This window comes from Pelmatolapia mariae, linkage group LG8 (genome assembly GCF_036321145.2).
Source record: "Pelmatolapia mariae isolate MD_Pm_ZW linkage group LG8, Pm_UMD_F_2, whole genome shotgun sequence".
NCBI lineage: Eukaryota > Metazoa > Chordata > Actinopteri > Cichliformes > Cichlidae > Pelmatolapia > Pelmatolapia mariae.
In genome coordinates, this window is record NC_086234.1 from 1,951,711 (window position 1) to 1,970,676 (window position 18,966).

Genomic DNA, 18,966 nt, shown 5'->3' on the forward strand with positions numbered 1-18,966 from the left:
CTGGTGTTTCGTGTTTGTTGGTTTGTTTTTATTTTGCGAGTTGGTTATTAGATGCTGCTCAAGCCAGCTAGAGAATCCATCGCCGCCCCGCCCTCTCCTCCCTGTGCCGCAAGCAGCAGGCGCACCTCACAAACGGAGGGCGCCCTTACTTCCAGCATATGGGCGATAGAAAACCGATCGGTGTCTATGACATCTCCAAAATGCGCTGGCTGATGTCGGGGCAGCATGAGTACGAGAACTTTTTTTTGGAGATGCCCGTGATGCCGCCCTGGGCAACCGCCCATGTCGCCCCTATAAAAAACCGCTACTGCTTGCATCCATCCATTGACAGCCATTTCATTTCGTACACATCCAGCCAGCTCTTCCAGGTTTGTGTGTGTTTTACTTGCCTTTCTGCACCATCTCTTCAGTGTCCTCATACTGATCACCACACTGTGTTTGTGTGCTAACAGAGAAATAATTGCCTTCTAACTAAAACTGATATCACTAACTCATGTATTCATGGCATTTTGAGCGCACATTTTAACTTTATTCTCAAAGTCATCATAATTTTTCTTACTGTGTCCCTAATAGTCGTATATTGCATGCCTCTACCTACCCAGATCTTGCTGGGTCTAGCCAGCACGCTACACGGGTGCATCTATTTAATAATCTGTGTTTCTCCTCACCACTGACAGGAACAGCTGACAGTGTGAGTTTTAAGGGGAGCCAGAGTGCTGATTGGACAGGAGTCATAAGTTATGGGGATTTACCAGGTCAGCAGTGGAAGAGGAAGGGTACATGATGCTAACAGAGAAGTTTGAGATTCTAGAAGGAAACAGATGCTGTAGGTGAGATTTTGACAATTCCAGTACAATGTTAAATAAGAGAAGCTTTTGATATGAGCTGGGGAACTCCACAGCATTAAAATTCAAAGATGAAACAGCACTAAATCCAGGATGTGGCCTTTACTGAAGGTGGGAAAGTCATAAAATAAGAAAGATCAAATATATCCAGGATGGAAAGAAAATCCTGAGTAAGAATATCAACAATTTTTCCTGATGGATATTAAAACCCTTAATTAAAATTACATTTAGGAATATTGCACAAAGATCATCTAAAATCAATATGAGCTCTCTCTATATTTATCTAGACAGATAGCTGGCTGACACCTGTCTTTGAGAATCACCTGCTAATATGGATTTGCTTCTTAAATCACTAATTAGTATTTTAACAGCAGCATGTTGGGAAAGTGTCCAGTTACATTGATACCAAATTAGATTTCTCAAATTTGTGCGTCTCCATCTCTTTCATTGTTTTACCTGTGACAGGAAAATCTTTTTTCCTGCTCCATATTGCAGGATTTATCAGTAACCAAAGATCACCAGTTAACATAATGACATAATTATGCAGCAGTGTCACATCCACATAGAATCTGTAATATATGAGCATGTGTGAGTGAGTCTGTGGAGACACATGATATAAGTGCTGAGTGTCTTTATATCATGTTACTCTGAGCCCACTCTGTGCTGCAGAGCCACAGCCTGGTGACTCAGCCTTCCCAGAAACACTATGTCATCACATTAAGAACCATCAATTCACTCTCTGCTGCTATTCCAAAGATTTCTTACCTTCAGGCAGCGAGCAACAGCAGCTGGTTCAGTCTGAGTTAGAAACAAAGGGATTATTTCAGTCTTGTCATAAAGCTCGAGTACAGCTGATGGTAGGAAAACAGATCCTGCTTCTTACTGAGTGTCTGCTGGGACGGAGTGGTGGAAAAGCTCAGAGAGAGAGGAGGGGCTTAAGAAAGAGAAAGTAAAATGTTTTGGTGCAGCTTTATTGATGACAACATTTCAGAGGAGATCACATCATGTAACATTACAGGACAAAAACAGGTTTCTCTGTCTCGTAATCAAAGTTTAGCCATCCTTTGCTTTGATTGCTGCTTTGCACACTTTTTGACTGCTGTTGTTAAATATTCATGTCAGACATTTGTTTGTTCTGTAGATTAACTGCAGAGGACGGATCTTCATGCTGATGGTCTTCAGAGAGTAATCATGACCCTTCCACTGGTGCCAGGCCACACCAACAGCAAAGATAGTGCCATCAGCTCCCCAACGATAAACCCCGTTAGGGTTTGCATAGTGACAGTCGTTGTACCAGAACGCCCCCAGGTATGTTTTTGCACAGTGCACTGACGAGCTGTCCTGGTCTTTGTCAAACGTAGAGAACTTCTGTTGGTTGTGAAAATTCAGGGCATCTCCTGCAGAGACACAGATGAACAATCCCAACATTACCTTTAATCCCAGTCAGACTGATCAGCAGGTATACTGGGAGTGTTCTCAGTGGACTACTTTTGGACCAGCCTCCTGTATTTGAGCTCCTTTCCCCAGGCACTGATTCATGACCTGCTGTTCCCACAGACTCTCCACAAGAATCCAGCACAAGACTTTAAACTTACTTAAATATGTATTCACCCACCTGCCCCTCCATCAGTGAATCCAGACACATTCAGCCTGTAGCCGTCAGACTCTCCACCGATGGAGAACGAGAAGTAACGAGCAAACACTTTGTTTCCATCAAAATCTTCCATGTTGACCATCAGCTCGTACCTTTTTCTCTGCGTCAGGTAGAAGACATTTTCCAAACCTGGAAAGAATCACAAACATTTAGAAAGTCATTGATCAAGTCTTTATGGTTATGATTCTACCCCTGAAGTCCCATAAGAGGTTCTACTTTATGAACAGAGAACTTAATGACTGATAAACAGGACCCTCACCGAGCCAGTACTCTCCAGCAGCGTTACCAAAGCCCGTCTTGTACTGATCCCAGGGTCTGTAGAAGTTCACCGAGCCGTCCAACCTCCTCTGCAACACCTGGGGAGGAGGCAGGAAGGTGCTTACTACACTCTAAAGAATGATCCATGGGGTTAGTGAGGAAAATATTAAGTGTTTTTAACATAAAAGCTGTGGGTTTCTACAGGTTTTAAATTGGTGGATGTTGATGTTTAAGCCAAAGGGCGAGTTCACTTTGAGGATACAATTGCTTAACTAATTAAAGGTAATTCTGTAGAGGTGGGCGGATCGATCCAAATACCGACAGTATTGATACCAATACAGGTGTTAGTATCGGACTGATACCAGTGCAATAGACCCGATGGTTTGTTTCTATTCTCTTAGTTCAGTTTGCAGCCCAATGTACTCTGTTAAATTAAGAATTTTTTTGGGTTGGGGGGGGGGGATAAGAAAATATTTGTCAAACATGGGCTATGAAAATTGTCACACACAGCACATGTAGACTTCAGATGTTTACCCAAAGTTCTTCAGAGACGGGCACATCCTAGGTCTCTGTTTGGCTTTAGACGGTTGGGCCATCTGAAAACAATTTAGCTGCAGTTCTAACAAGTGCTTATTTATGCGCATGCTTACTTATTTATTGTTTGTTTGCTTGTTTTTTTAAACACCATAGTTAAAAAGTTTTGAAATTTTCTTTCAGTGTTGTTTGCCTTAAAATTTTGCATTCTGAAAAAAGAAAAACAAAAGAAAAAGCCACGACTGTGCAGTTTTTTTGGTAGCATTTATTTTCTTACACATAATAAAAAAAGTCCTGTCTTTTAAATGTCCATGTTGCTCTTTAAATAAATAAATCTCCAAAGGAGCAAAATAATTTGAGCACATTGTCATTAAATACAAACAAACAAACAATGAACTGTGTTGTTTTTTTTTTAAACTGTCTTTTAAAATGTAATATTTATGGGACATGTGCCTCTCACAAATGATCAGTTTATTATTTGATTAAAGATGTGAACGTACCCAGAGCCTGTGTCCTGCTAATGGGGCTAATAAACATATTCAGCTACACCAAGAACTGAAGAGCATATTTGAAGTGTTTCAAAGCGTTTGATGGTCTAAAGTCGGCCCAAAGCTAATGTCACTAAGAACTAAACAATGTGAAGCTGGAATCAAGTTCAAGAGCAAGTTTGTTATTTATTTGTAAAGTTGTGTTGTGTTGTTGATAGTTTAAAACTAACTAGAATACATGAAGCCATCAGTGTGCTTTTGTTTAACAGCAGCTTTTCAGAGTGTGAACTTCTTTCTGTCCTCTGCATTAATAATGTTTTCGTTTCTGGCTCAAGGACAACTTGTTGGTAAAAGCCCGCAAGTATTTGTGTCACGGTCCTGGCTCGGTGACCCAGTGTTTTTGGTTTTGTACTTTTTCTTTTGATTCTATTATGAAGTATGACTGTTTGTTTTGGTTTCTGTCCTAGTATTTCAGCTTCCTAGTTTGGCAGTACTTCCTGAGTTCTTGTTTTTAGGTTTTGTTATTTGGTTTCCCGGTTTTTATCCTGTGCTCCTCTTCTCTGTGTTCCTTCTGTCTGTCCGTGGTGTTATTTTGTCTGCTCATGAGTCTGCGTCTGTTTGTTCTGTGTCTCGTCTGGATCTCTCTGTCTGTCGTGTACTTCCTGTTTTACTTTGTAGGTCTGTGCCTGATGTCTGTGCGTTCAGCTTTGTGCTCTCCTGTCTCGTCAGTGTAATCAGCGTCAGCCGTGTCTCCCAGCTGTTTCCTCTTAGCTCTGTTCACCTCTTGTATTGAGTGTCTGCATCTTCCCCTGCTCGTTGTCGCATTGTACCCTCACTTCCGCTGTGTGTTCTGTTTGCCAGCCTGCCAACCTGTTTCAGGGCTCGCAAAATCGCTAGCCCGACGTCCCGGGGCTAGCGATTTTTCCAGTCGGGCTACCAGAATCTATCCCTGCCCTGCCCGTCGGGCTATCATAGGAAGGAAAAATATATGTCAATGCTTTTGCATTCTTTCAGAAATGTAGCTGGGTAAATATGTCATTGGCATCGGTGAGCCACTGTCAATATGTGACTAGGGCTGCTCAATTAATCGAATTTTAATCTAAATTACGATCTGGGCTTTCAACGATCATTAAAAATGACTGAGCCGATTATTAGCACCTCCCTCGTGCTTTACTCTCGCGCTGCTCCGTGTGGCAAATCGAGCGCACCTCTCTGCGTTTCGAACACGCGGCACAACAATTAAGAGGAGCTAACAGAGGGAAGCTCGGAAAGCTAAGCAGAAGTTATTTGGAGAGGAGAGTGACTGCCGTTGGTTGAAAAGAGAGGTAAAAAAAACCCTTCAGTGGTGTGGAAACATTATGGGTTCGCGGAGTCAGACGTGGATCAAGTAGACATAGTGTGTAAACTTTGGTGTCGTAGCTGCACCACAGAGCGACATGGCAAAGTTCACTAAACATAGATGTTTACATTTTATTTTTTATATTGCAAACATTTGCACTGTTACCAGTATTTGCACACTATTTTATACTATTTTTGACAATCTTTAAAGCCATTATTCAATACATTGTTATTGTTAAATAAATATCATCAAATAATCGAGATCTCAATTTCAGTGAAAATAATCGTGATTATCATTTTTGCCATAATCGAGCAGCCCTATATGTGACATATTGAAATCGCATTTGAATTTGCGCTTGTTTTTTGCTTTCACTTTGCAATCGCGCGAACTGTGTATAGAGAGCGACAGTACTGATTGGTGAGTGACGATAATTTGCGCACCAATTCCTCTGACATCGTCTTATCAATCGTTAGTTTACTATGCAAACACGACAAGTGAAATCTCCCGCAGGAAGCTTAAACATGTGAGAGGTTGATCGCGCAGAGAATCGCTCAGTGTTATGTGAGTGCGTGTGTAAAGGCAGCAGGATATATATTTTAGTTCTGCTGAGCCAAATAAGACCGGTCAGGGTGAAGAAGTGACAGCCAAAGGAAAGCTTACCACAAAACGGAAAAGTTATGACAAATCAGACTATAAGGCAAAAAGAAAGTGCAGCTTTATGGTTTCATGGACAAAAGAATTTCTGTGGCTGGAATATGACAAGCTAAATAACCAGGGGTGCACATAAGAGGTCCGCAGGTGCGCATTCGCTGTCAAAATAAAATACGCGCACAAGATAAGAAGTTGCAACGCGTGTTTGCGTCCATAAGATTTTCTGGAGGAGGACAGACATTTGTTTAGAACTCTTAAAGATGTCGAAGAAGCTCCTTTAAGCAATTACCTTGGTGTTCCTCCACCTCCAAAGAAATGTCAGATGGAGTCCGAACCACAAAAGAAGCGCGTATTCTAGGAAAAGTGGTTGCAGGAGGTGAGCTGGCTTTAAACAAATGATGAACAGAGATTTGGTGCAGAATGTGCCGTGAAAATCCCACTCTAGCGGACAAAAACACTGCCTTTTATATGGACGCAAACGCGCGTTGCAACTTCTTATCTGGTGCGCGTCTTTTATTTTGACAGCGAATGCGCACATGCGGACCACTCATGTGCACCCGTGTAAATAACATAATGTTCTGCCGGGTGTGTTGTTGGTTTCCCTCGATTTCTGAGTCGACAAGTGCCTTTGTTACTGGGACCAGTAATTTTAAGAAAGACCCCCATTAGAACCCATGAGAAATGCAAGAAATGGATTATTGCTCAGTCTGCAAATAACATACTAAAAATCAACCTGAAAAATCTGTTTAGAACAGCCTACTATGTTGCAAAGAGTGAACTACCACTGGCAAAATTTAGCAGTCTTTGCAAACTTCAAAAAGCAAATGTCCTAGATCTTGGTTCCACTTGCCTCTTACCTGTGATTTCAGTGGAAATTTCAAATTCAGGATCTGACACAGACTGATTCCTGTTGTACAGTTCTTACAAGTTCATAGAAATTTCTGTTCAATTACAACCAAGTATTTGAGTTGATGATTGTAATTTTTATACAATATTGTAATTTGTGTTTCAACAATTTTTTGATTAATGTTTTGTTTCTGTTACAATATTATACATTAAAGTATAATATTGTAACGGAAACAAAACAGGAAACAAAACATAAAAAAAATTGCTCCCTTTTTTATTCGGGCTACTTAAATTTATTTTGGGCTACCAAAAACTGAAGAGTCCCTGCCCGAAGGGCTACCAGGGATTTTGAAATTTTGCGAGCCCTGTGTTTAGTTTGTTCCATTCTCCCAGTTTAGTTAGCTTTATTGCTGGGAAGAAACTGAACAAAAGACTGAGTATTTTGAGTTACTTGTGCCTCCGTGACTCCTGCATTTTGGCTCCTCTCTTCCTGCCTGCCTGCACACAGCCATGACAATTTGAGTTCATTTTGATCTCACAGATATTTTTGTATGGATTGTTTTTTCTCTTCTTTTCTGTGACATATTTTTTAACGTGGGCGTGTCTGTTTTGAACATTGCTTTTGCAAGAAACAATATTAATGTAAAAATGGAATCGCTATGTGTAATTTATTGTAACTACATTTAAAAAAGTTACTAACAATAATATTTATGTAACAATGTGCATGGACAGTTTTTAGTAGGAAAAAACATTAGAAACATTAGAATAATTTAAATTTAAATAATTTAATCACTTAATATCACTAAAAACTTTTCACTGAACTTACGTTATTTGACCTTAATTAAGCTTTTAGAGGAAAAAGTAAATCATGTTGTTTGCAGCAGAGTAACTGAGTTGGGCTAATTATAAAAATGTCTCATTGGATTTACTCAGTCGTGGCTGAGTTGGAATTATTGAAAAACATCAATGCAAACTGTTACCTTTGTTTTTTGATTAAGTTTAGCCTCATAGTGTATATAGTGTAGTGGGGTTAGGGTTAAAAACATCAATTAAAAAAACTGAATCAGTAAATATTTAGTATGAAATGAGAGACTGACGGCATGATGGTGTGGTCATTAGGACTGTCGCCTCACAGCAAGACGTTCCAGGTTTTAATCCATGTTCTCCACGTTCTCTCCAGGTACTCCGGCTTCATCCCACAGTCCAAACAGTGTGCACGGGTAAGTAGTAGAGATGGCATGATACCACTTTTTTTATATCCGATACCGATATCTTAAATTTGGATATCTGCTGATACCGATATGAATTCAATATAATCTATGTTATAATCAATAAAACAGTTTTTTAATATCTCGCTGCATTCTGTATACGTTCACACTCAAATTTAGAAAACAAAACACTAAAGCTTTTCTATTATACTTGTATGCAAAAAATACAATAAACCCCAAATATTTTGCAGTTCAGCAATACTGATGTTTGTATTTAAACTTTAAGCAGAAATCTAAATTTGTAAGTAAGATTCAGAAAGTAAATTAAAATGCAATTTAATGCAGATTTCAAAAACTCTTTGGTTCTGAAAAAATGAAATGCACTATCAGCACAAAATAATGTTTATATTCAACAACTTAAAAAGAACAAGTTGCATAATGGACCCTTTTATATTTAAAGCTTAACATAAACAGACATCCAGAGTGGAAAGCAGTGCAAATTAATGCAAACAGCTTCATGACACTCATCTTTTAACAAGATGGATGTCAGTGTGAGCTGTTTCTATCACATTTAACCTGAGACTGAATTCAGAGTAATTTCTATACAAAACTTAACACAAGTATGAAAAAAATTGTTTTTCTTAGTTTTTTTTCGAACCATGAAACTGTTCAGCCTGCAGTTTTTTTTCAAAGTAAAACGTGAGCCTGTCCATTGTGCGGTCAGACTTAGCAATGACAGCACGCAGACGTCCGAGCTCCATATATCGGTTGTTAAGCTTAATGTGGGAATGCTTTACCAACATTCAGAGATGAACTTACACACCTGCTTTACTTCTCTGGGATCGCTTGCTCGTAGATGAAATGCCTGTTTGGCAGCACGTAGTGAGGATTTCAGTGTGAACTCCAGACCGCTGAGAGGTCTCGCACACAACAGCTGCTCTATCATGTGACGCATACTGCTCTAACGTGCTAAGGTCATGAGCTGGGTTACTCCATGTCGCAGGTTTGTTGAGGTGCTTTCCTGATATTTAATGGATCGGGTTACTTTTTTATTTCTCCCTGATATCTGATCCAATAATGTAGCTCAGGATCGGACCCATACTGATACTTTATATCTGATTGGTCCATCCCTAGTAAGGAGGGATGGGAATTTATAAGAATTCTTCATTTTGATTCTCTTATCGATTCTCATTGGGCTCTCATACCATCACTAAGCAGTCTAAGCACTTCAGACAACCAGACATGAAGCTGGGAGTTCAGATACTCACCGTCCACTGTCCTTGTGAGTCCATGTCACAGTACACCTTGCCTTTGGCTTCACCTGCACAACGGTGGTGCCATGGTAGGTATCCCCGACAGAATTTGGTTCCCCCTGCGTTGGGAGCACGCAGTCGGCTGTCCAAATTATAATCAACAACAAACAAACAGCATCCCACAGTTGTTATGTTTTTAAACTCATTTTGCACAGAGAGACATTTTTGGAAAAATGTGTTGATAGCAATGTTGAATATTCTCACACAGTAAAAAAAAAAAAAAACCTACACCTAAAATAATTACACCGTAAAGATGTTTTGTTGTTCTGTTATTTAAAAGAGGTAGTAGTTTATTTTATTGCTACCTGTAATTTATTGCAGTTTACTTTTATTTGTTTCATTGTTTACGTTGTTTGAGGTGTGAAATAATCTGCAATGAAGTTTGAAAACTAAATATGGTGGGTGTGCGTGGTTGGAGGATGTGTTTGTGCCGGTGGGGGGGAACAAAGAGGGGCCTAACAAAAAAGTTTGGGAACCACTGGTCTGGAGAATGAAATGATTTTGGTGCATTTTTGGCCTGAAGACCAAATGAATCAATGAAAACAAGGAAATGAATCCTCTGCATCTTTGGATGGGTCGTGATGGTCTGAAGTTTGAAAATAACAACACTAAAAAATCAGCTTCTCATTAGAGTAAATAACTCCAGTCTACCAGGACAGCAGACGTGGCTCCAATGGGATAGATGGTGTACACTCCACTGGTTCGACTGGTGTCTTGGTTATAGACATCGCTGCAGTCCAGTGGAAGGATGAAAGGTTCACAGCAGGTCATCAGAGGAAGCAGGAGGAGGATGAAGACTGACAGCAGCTGGAACAGAGGAGGTGTTCTTATTTTACTTCAGTCAAAGCTGCATGTAGAGCTGTAACGTTTGTGACTGTCAGACTGTGGTGGTGCCACACAGACACAAACCATAGAGGTTCTGCACGTGACATCATGCACATGTCGCTCAACTGCTGTCCGCCATATTGAACATGATCAGCGGTAGCGATCACTCCTGAACTGACGTTAGAGTTCTAACATAAGAAAGCTTACATGAGTCACAGTTAGTTACTGTCAGCAGATCAGACATGCTGGACCGCCGACAAGAGCTGGGGCTAAAAAATTTCAATTTTCAATTCAATTCAGTTTTATTTATACAGCACCAAACCACAACAACAGTCGCCTCAAGGTACAAGCGAGATGCTAGTCAGGAAAGTGTTTTTGTCATGAAACGGCTGTCTGCAGCCAGGCGAGGACCCAAATGCAAACTCACAGGAAACAAAACTTAAGCTCAAAATGACGCTTTATTTACAGAACGGCAAAACAAAAACTAAACTGGGAAATATTAAAGCTAACTCACAAGGAAACACAGGGAGACGCACACAAGGAAGGATAACGAGGGCGTGGGAGCACACGGGGAACACTGATAATCGTAAGACAGGGCAGGAGCAAATACAGCACGACGTACACCAACGGGAGAAAGTCGAAGTAAAACAGGAAGTACACAGAGACGCGGACTGGAGGGGCAGAGAACATGGGGCGAATACAGACATAATGGGCTGGGAAGGCACGGAAAAAATTACAAGCAGGGAGAAACAAGGCATAAGAACTCAGATACACAGAGGGAGACACAGGGGAAAAGACACGAGGGGAAATCTAATAAACGACGTCTAAACAGAATAAGCTGGGAACCTTTAGAAGAAACAATGGACCTAAAACGTAACACCAAATGAGAAAAATACAAGAGAACACAAAACACTGGTTAGAAGTCTTAGAAGTCCCGGGACCATGACAGCTTTGCTTCCTCTGAGAGTGTAAATACACTAGTTTGTTTACTCATAGTTTATCTCATCTACATAATGAAAAACCTGCTAAACATTAAGTTTTGGGATTATTATATGTTAGTGGTCACATGTCTGCAAAACCTCTATAGGACTGATATATATTCAGTCAGAAATGTAAAGAGTTCACTTACCTTCATCATTGCAATTCTGTTGAATTGATGTGATCAAAATTTGATGACTCTGAGCTGTAGTTATAAGCAGAAATCAATAATTACTGATACAATACAAAAATGTGGTTTAAAGTAGTTGCATTAGAGCATGGAGACAGATCTCTATAAGAAATCCTCAAATGAAGGCTGCAAAACAGAACACACATCTTACTCAGGAGCTCTACTCAGTGGTATGTTGTTAAATTTGTAGTCAGTCCAGACTCATTCTGGTCTCTTTGTTTTACATCATTTCTAAAGTATTTTCTGTCAACTCTGGACCTGATTTGCTGAGGCGACTGCATGGATCAGCTGTCGCAACAGGATTGTTTTAATTGTAATCACTGAAGCAGATTGTGGACTCTGCAGGTGAAGGAAGCTGTTAAGTTGAAAAAGTCCAGTCAAGGTTGGTTAGCCTGTGGGACTGCAGAGTTGGCGTGCCATTAGCTGTTAGCTAAGTGGAATGTAGCTCTTGCAGTGGTGGAAGCAAAACCAAAAGGAGTTTGATGAAGCCATGGAAAAAGAATTTCGATCTGCCTCAAATCAATTCTGGCAAACTGTCAGGTGACTCAGGAGAGCAAAGCGGGGCTCTACTCAGTGTTTAGTGGGGGTGGGGTGCTGGTGACTTCAACTGAGGTTATAGTCAGGGTGGTGGAAGGAATACTTCCAGGACCTCTTCAATCCCACGCACATGCTTTTTGTAGAGGAAGCAGAGTCTGGGGATGAATCATCACTGAGATTGTTAAACACATCTTTGATTGTCACACTGGGTGTTGGACTCCAGCAGGTGTGCCATTTGTCACTGACTCAGTTCGTAGGTTTTAATGGACAGAATACTTCTAGACGTAGCCAAGTGGCCGAAGGCTTTGTGGAATGCTGGACCACCTCTTCATCATGGCCTCAGAATCCCATCTCTGCTTTTTGCAGATAATGTGGTTGGCTTCATCAAAGGTTGCCCTCCAGCTTGCACTGGACTGGTTTGCAGCTGAGTGTGAAGCAATGGAAATGAGAATTAGCACCTAAAAGTCTGAGGCCGTGGCCCTCAGGCAGAAAAGGGTGGAGTGCCCACTTCAGATCTGGGAGAATTTGCTGCCCCAGGTGAAGGAGTTTAGGTATCTCAAGGTTTTGTTCACGAGTTAGGGGAGAAGGGAGTGGAAGATTTACTAATGCACTAAGGCTGCATCTGCAGTTATGCAGATGTTGCACCGCTCTGTCGAGATAAAGAGACACCAGAGCATAAAAGTGACACCGTTGATTTGATCTACGTCCCTGTAATGAAGCGACGACAGACCCGACGACATCTTTATGCTTTTCAGCATCTTACACACTTTATTGACCGCACACGGTTGCTGTTCACAAACTTGGCTGCAGCTTTACAGCTCACAGCCCGACATCCACATCAACAGTAACCACACTGGAATCCGGGACCCAGCACACTTTTAACCCAGCGCGGCACGATTGGGGATGCCCTGCAGGTGTGTTCACCACCCCTGCAGCGGCACCACCAACCACGCCTCGCCACAGTCCCCTTTGTCAGCTGTAGTTACAAGAGACCCAAAACTTGATCGTGTATACAAGCGATCAAGTTTTTGGAAATTAGCTTGCTCTGAAGGGTGGCAGGTTTCTACCTTAGAGACAGTCAGTCATTCTCAAAGGGCTCTTAGTAGTAGCCGCTGCTCCTCAACATCGAAAGGAGTCAGTTGAAGGAGTTCAGGCATCTGATTAGAAAGCCTCCTGGAACAGTGTGACTAATAATTCTGATCTCATCCCCTCCACTCTATGGAATCCTCGACCACCTTATAGAGGGCAGCTGTTAATCTTTGCTAGCTTTCCCACCAGCTAAATTCCTCTCCTTTGGGTGACTATGTCACTTGGTATTCGCTCTCTCTGCGTATGTCTTTACAGGGCTCGCAAAATTTCAAAATCCCTGGTAGCCCTTCGGGCAGGGACTCTTCAGTTTTGGTAGCCCAAAATAAATTTAAGTAGCCCGAATAAAAAAGGGAGCAATTTTTTTTATGTTTTGTTTCCTGTTTTGTTTCCGTTACAATATTATACTTTAATGTATAATATTGTAACAGAAACAAAACATTAATCAAAAAATTGTTGAAACACAAATTACAATATTGTATAAAAATTACAATCATCAACTCAAATACTTGGTTGTAATTGAACAGAAATTTCTATGAACTTGTAAGAACTGTGTGGAACAGGAATCAGTCTGTGTCAGATCCTGAATTTGAAATTTCCACTGAAATCACAGGTAAGAGGCAAGTGGAACCAAGATCTAGGACATTTGCTTTTTGAAGTTTGCAAAGACTGCTAAATTTTGCCAGTGGTAGTTCACTCTTTGCAACATAGTAGGCTGTTCTAAACAGATTTTTCAGGTTGATTTTTAGTATGTTATTTGCAGACTGAGCAATAATCCATTTCTTGCATTTCTCATGGGTTCTAATGGGGGTCTTTCTTAAAATTACTGGTCCCAGTAACAAAGGCACTTGTCGACTCAGAAATCGAGGGAAACCAACAACACACCCGGCAGAACATTATGTTATTTACACGGGTGCACATGAGTGGTCCGCATGTGCGCATTCGCTGTCAAAATAAAAGACGCGCACCAGATAAGAAGTTGCAACGCGCGTTTGCGTCCATATAAAAGGCAGTGTTTTTGTCCGCTAGAGTGGGATTTTCACGGCACATTCTGCACCAAATCTCTGTTCATCATTTGTTTAAAGCCAGCTCACCTCCTGCAACCACTTTTCCTAGAATACGCGCTTCTTTTGTGGTTCGGACTCCATCTGACATTTCTTTGGAGGTGGAGGAACACCAAGGTAATTGCTTAAAGGAGCTTCTTCGACATCTTTAAGAGTTCTAAACAAATGTCTGTCCTCCTCCAGAAAATCTTATGGACGCAAACACGCGTTGCAACTTCTTATCTTGTGCGCGTATTTTATTTTGACAGCGAATGCGCACCTGCGGACCTCTTATGTGCACCCCTGGTTATTTAGCTTGTCATATTCCAGCCACAGAAATTCTTTTGTCCATGAAACCATAAAGCTGCACTTTCTTTTTGCCTTATAGTCTGATTTGTCATAACTTTTCCGTTTTGTGGTAAGCTTTTCTTTGGCTGTCACTTCTTCACCCTGACCGGTCTTATTTGGCTCAGCAGAACTAAAATATATATCCTGCTGCCTTTACACACGCACTCACATAACGCTGAGCGATTCTCTGCGCGATCAACCTCTCACATGTTTAAGCTTCCTGCGGGAGATTTCACTTGTCGTGTTTGCATAGTAAACTAACGATTGATAAGACGATGTCAGAGGAATTGGTGCGCAAATTATCGTCACTCACCAATCAGTACTGTCGCTCTCTATACGCAGTTTGCGCGATTGCAAAGTGAAAGCAAAAAACAAGCGCAAATTCAAATGCGATTTCAATATGTCACATATAGGGCTGCTCGATTATGGCAAAAATGATAATCACGATTATTTTCACTGAAATTGAGATCTCGATTATTTGATGATATTTATTTAACAATAACAATGTATTGAATAATGGCTTTAAAGATTGTCAAAAATAGTATAAAATAGTGTGCAAATACTGGTAACAGTGCAAATGTTTGCAATATAAAAATAAAATGTAAACATCTATGTTTAGTGAACTTTGCCATGTCGCTCTGTGGTGCAGCTACGACACCAAAGTTTACACACTATGTCTACTTGATCCACGTCTGACTCCGCGAACCCATAATGTTTCCACACCACTGAAGGGTTTTTTTTACCTCTCTTTTCAACCAACGGCAGTCACTCTCCTCTCCAAATAACTTCTGCTTAGCTTTCCGAGCTTCCCTCTGTTAGCTCCTCTTAATTGTTGTGCCGCGTGTTCGAAACGCAGAGAGGTGCGCTCGATTTGCCACACGGAGCAGCGCGAGAGTAAAGCACGAGGGAGGTGCTAATAATCGGCTCAGTCATTTTTAATGATCGTTGAAAGCCCAGATCGTAATTTAGATTAAAATTCGATTAATTGAGCAGCCCTAGTCACATATTGACAGTGGTTCACCGATGCCAATGACATATTTACCCAGCTACATTTCTGAAAGAATGCAAAAGCATTGACATATATTTTTCCTTCCTATGATAGCCCGACGGGCAGGGCAGGGATAGATTCTGGTAGCCCGACTGGAAAAATCGCTAGCCCCGGGACGTCGGGCTAGCGATTTTGCGAGCCCTGTCTTTATCCTGTCTTCCTTCTCTCACCCCAACCGGTCGCAAATATACACTAATGTGATTATTTTATTTTTAAGGTTCTTTCTCCAGCGGTGGCTGGTGTTGGTTCCAGCCACTCTTAAAATTAAGGATGTATAACCTGCAGTGGCCATCATTGCTGTGGTCTATTCTCAGATTTGCTGTTATGCTTACATTACCTGCATGATCTTGCCTGTAAAGTTGGTCAGAGTTTTGTTACAGGTTTCACTGAATTATTCTGCCTACAGAGTGTTGTTCACAGTGGTTGCCTACAACATTTGCTTCCAGCAAATCACCTTTGATAACTGACTGACCCGTTTTCTTACACCTCTCTTGAACAGATGAGTGGGACTCTTCCCAGGCATGTTCCTGGGTCTTGGGCTGCTATTAGAAATGCGGGTCTGCCATTCCCTTTACGGAGTGATTTGTGTGCCAGAGTGATTATGGGTAAAACTATTGGTGCACAGTACTATTTGTTAGGACCACAGCTACTAGTAAGTGCATCTCAACCCGTCTTTTTTAAGTTATTCATTTTTAGGACAACATTTAGCCAGTGCTACAATATCCTTCTACTATAGATTTACAGTGCTCAGCATAAATGAGTACACCCCCTTCAAGTAGTACGAATTTCATCAGTAGCTCAATGAACAAAAGAACAATTTCCAAAAGTTTTATTGAACACTTGTTTAACTCCATAACATTAAATTAAGGTTAATAATATAACTTAGATCACAAAATCTTCAGTTTTACTAAAATTGGTTGAAGCAAAAATGAATACACCCTGCAACAAAAACTACTACATCTAGTATTTTGTATGACCACCATGATTTTCAAGGACAGCACCAAGTCTTCCAGGCATGGAATGAACAAGTTGTGACATATTACAACATCTATCTTTTTCAATTCTTCAAGAATAACCTCTTTTAGAGCCTGGATGCTGGATGCAGAGTGATGCTCAACTTGCCGCTTCAGAATTCCCCACAGGTGTTCGATTGGGTTCAGATCAGGAGACATACTTGGCCATTCAATCACCTTCACCCTGTTCTTCCTCAGAAATGCAACAGTAGCTTTAGATGTGTGTTTTGGATCATTGTCGTGTTGGAAAAGTGCATGACGACCAAGTGCACGGAGTGATGGCAGCATCTTCTCCTTCAGTATAGAGCAGTACATTGTTGAGTTCATCATACCATCAATGAAATGCAGTTCCCCAGCACCAGCAGCACTCATGCAGCCCACATAAGGACACTGCCACCACCATGTTTCACTGTAGGCATCATGCATTTCTCTTTGCAATCCTCACCTTTATGACGCCATACAGTTTTGAAACCATTAGTTCCAAAAACAGTGATCTTTGTCTCATCACTCCAGAGTATAGAGTCCCAGTAGTCTTCATCTTTTTCAGCATGGGCCCTAGCAATTTCTAGGCATGCTTTTTTGTGCATGGGCTTTAGGAGAGGCTTCCTTCATGGATGATGCCCATGCATGCCATTCCTCTGCAGTGTGCGCCGTATGGTGTCATAGGAAACGGTCACTCCAGTTTGACTTTCTACTGCTTTAGCTCACTGCAGTGAACTTCCATGGTGATTTTCTTCAACCCTTCTCATCAGGAGACGCTCCTGTTGAGAAGTTAACTTCCGTGGACGGCATGGACGTCTCTGTAAGATGGTTGAGCTTCCATCTTTCTTACATTTTTGGATCACTTTTGCTACAGTATTTTGACTGATACGTAACGCTTTGCTGATCTTCTTGTAGCCCTCACCTTTTTTGTGTAAAGAAATGATTTCCTTTCTCAGATTTTGTGACATTTCTCTTCCATGTGGAGCCATTGCTGCCAGCATGAAATGGGAAGGGCTTTTCTTTGTTAAGTAATGCCCTTTTATCGTCACCTGTCTGCTGGACACCTCTTAAATGAATCATTGGACTCACCTGTGGTTGAATGCCTGTTAATTTGAATTTTGTAGTCTTAAGTGTGGCTTTTCTCCTAAGACTATAATTGGGGTGTACTCATTTTTGCAACATGGGCTTGAATGAGTTTGTTAGGAAAATCATTTTTTGTGTGTGCAAATTAACAAATCTTGTTTGCAATCAATTGCCCACATTTGTGGGAATATTTTGTAGTAAAGCATCTCATAGGAAATGTTGAGAACTAAAGGTTTTCTGACAAATGTAGAGGGGTGTACTCATTTATGCTGAGCACTGTATATGGCATCTTTCAAGAAACCCAAGAATGCTTTAAACATCAGTACAAATAAAAAAAACACAAAAATAAAGGCTAGAGGTTGAAGGTTTGGTTCAAGAGGTGAGTTTTGGGAAGTTTCTTGAAGGACTACAGTGATGGAACATTGGGAAGCTCATTCAGGAGAGACTTGCAGAGAAAGCTCTGTCACCAAATGTATGAAGTTAATGTGTGAAGGACAGGAAGCAGACCCATGGCTGTGGACTATATGGGTCCAGCAGGTCAGACAAGTACTGAGGGCGCAGAGCATTGAGAGATTTTTGTGAGAAGTAAGAGGAATAATCTTTTAAGTAATGCTCGACTTGACGAGGAGCCAGTGGATACTTATGAGGGTGGGGGTGATATGTTTTCACAGCTTAGTGCCTGTTCAAAATCTGGTGACTTAGTTCTGAGCCCGTTCTCACTCCCGAGGCGTAACATCCCGACGTTTTGTCACGTCCTGCGGCGTTCCTGAGAAACGCGAAAGGTGACCTTCCACGTTGTTATGGTACGCGGCGGTTTCCAGCCCTGTACTGCAGCCCTAAACTTAACCTTATCACTAAGCCTAACCATAACCTTATGCCTAACCTTAACCATAACCTTATGCCTAACCATAACCTTATTCCTAACCTTAACCATAACCGTATCCCTACGCCTAAACCATAACCTTATCCCTAAACCTAACCATAACCGTATACCTAAGCCTAAACCTAACCTTATCGCTAAACCTAACCATAACCTTATTCCTAACCTTAACCAGCACTTTAATGAGGTGAAATAGTGTTTTCTAAAGCGATTTTAAGGGAAAAAGCGAAGATGTGTAGATTGAGTCCAAACGGTTCTCATGTGTCCGCAGTTTTCCGATGTCGTGACGTAGGAACGCCTTGGGTGCCCGAAAACGTAATATGTTGACGATTTGTCACCTAGCGTAAAATGTTACGATTTGGGAGTGAGAACGGGTTGTAGTTCTAGACATACTGGGACCTGTCAAGTGCTTTGGTGGAAATCCTGAACATTGCAGTAATCTGGGTGGTGACAAAGGCGTAATCCGTGGCGTAGCCAGCTTTATTATTATTATTATTATTTTACAATTATTATAGATGCTTTTAGGCTGTAAAACGCGTCACTACACACTTTATACACTTTTCTCAGACAGGCATGAACATTTTCACACTTTTCTCTCTTGTTTAAACTCTCAAATTCAAACCTTTGTAGAAAAATAAGTCCACTATTATAGAATGAAACCAAAGATCAAACCCTGTTTTCAGGTCCAGAACATGGGAATAGAGCCGCTGCCAGAGAATTCAACATCAATGGATCAATGGTACAGAAGTGGAGGAAGCAAGAAGAATGATCTGAGCAAAGTTTGACTTATCTGACTGTTTTGTTTCGCTTAATGTGC

At 41.1% G+C, this 18,966-nt stretch overlaps 1 protein-coding gene and 1 long non-coding RNA gene across 2 annotated transcripts; both read right to left on the reverse strand.

The window, feature by feature from the left end:
* Positions 1-1,958: 1,958 nt before the first annotated feature.
* On the reverse strand, positions 1,959-7,127 carry LOC134633426 (microfibril-associated glycoprotein 4-like). The gene is made up of 4 exons (XM_063482272.1): positions 7,110-7,127; positions 2,759-2,888; positions 2,461-2,628; positions 1,959-2,242 (listed from the first exon to the last, which is right to left on the reverse strand). The coding sequence occupies exons 1-4, from the start codon at positions 7,125-7,127 to the stop codon at positions 1,959-1,961; spliced, it is 600 nt and encodes a 199-aa protein (XP_063338342.1).
* A 1,961-nt stretch (positions 7,128-9,088) lies between these two features.
* Positions 9,089-11,121, reverse strand: LOC134633037 (uncharacterized). Its single transcript, XR_010094658.1, has 3 exons — positions 11,091-11,121; positions 9,788-9,943; positions 9,089-9,127 (listed from the first exon to the last, which is right to left on the reverse strand). It is a non-coding gene; the product is annotated as an uncharacterized LOC134633037 (long non-coding RNA).
* Between the last annotated feature and the right edge of the window lie 7,845 nt (positions 11,122-18,966).

Excerpts from the sequence above, each read along its gene's own strand:
- LOC134633426 (XM_063482272.1), bottom strand. Across the intron at positions 2,629-2,758 it reads TGCTGGAGAGTACTGGCTCG|GTTTGGAAAATGTCTTCTAC; the intron begins GTGAGGGTCCTG and ends GATTCTTTCCAG. Across the intron at positions 2,243-2,460 it reads ATTCACTGATGGAGGGGCAG|GAGATGCCCTGAATTTTCAC; the intron begins GTGGGTGAATAC and ends GTGTCTCTGCAG.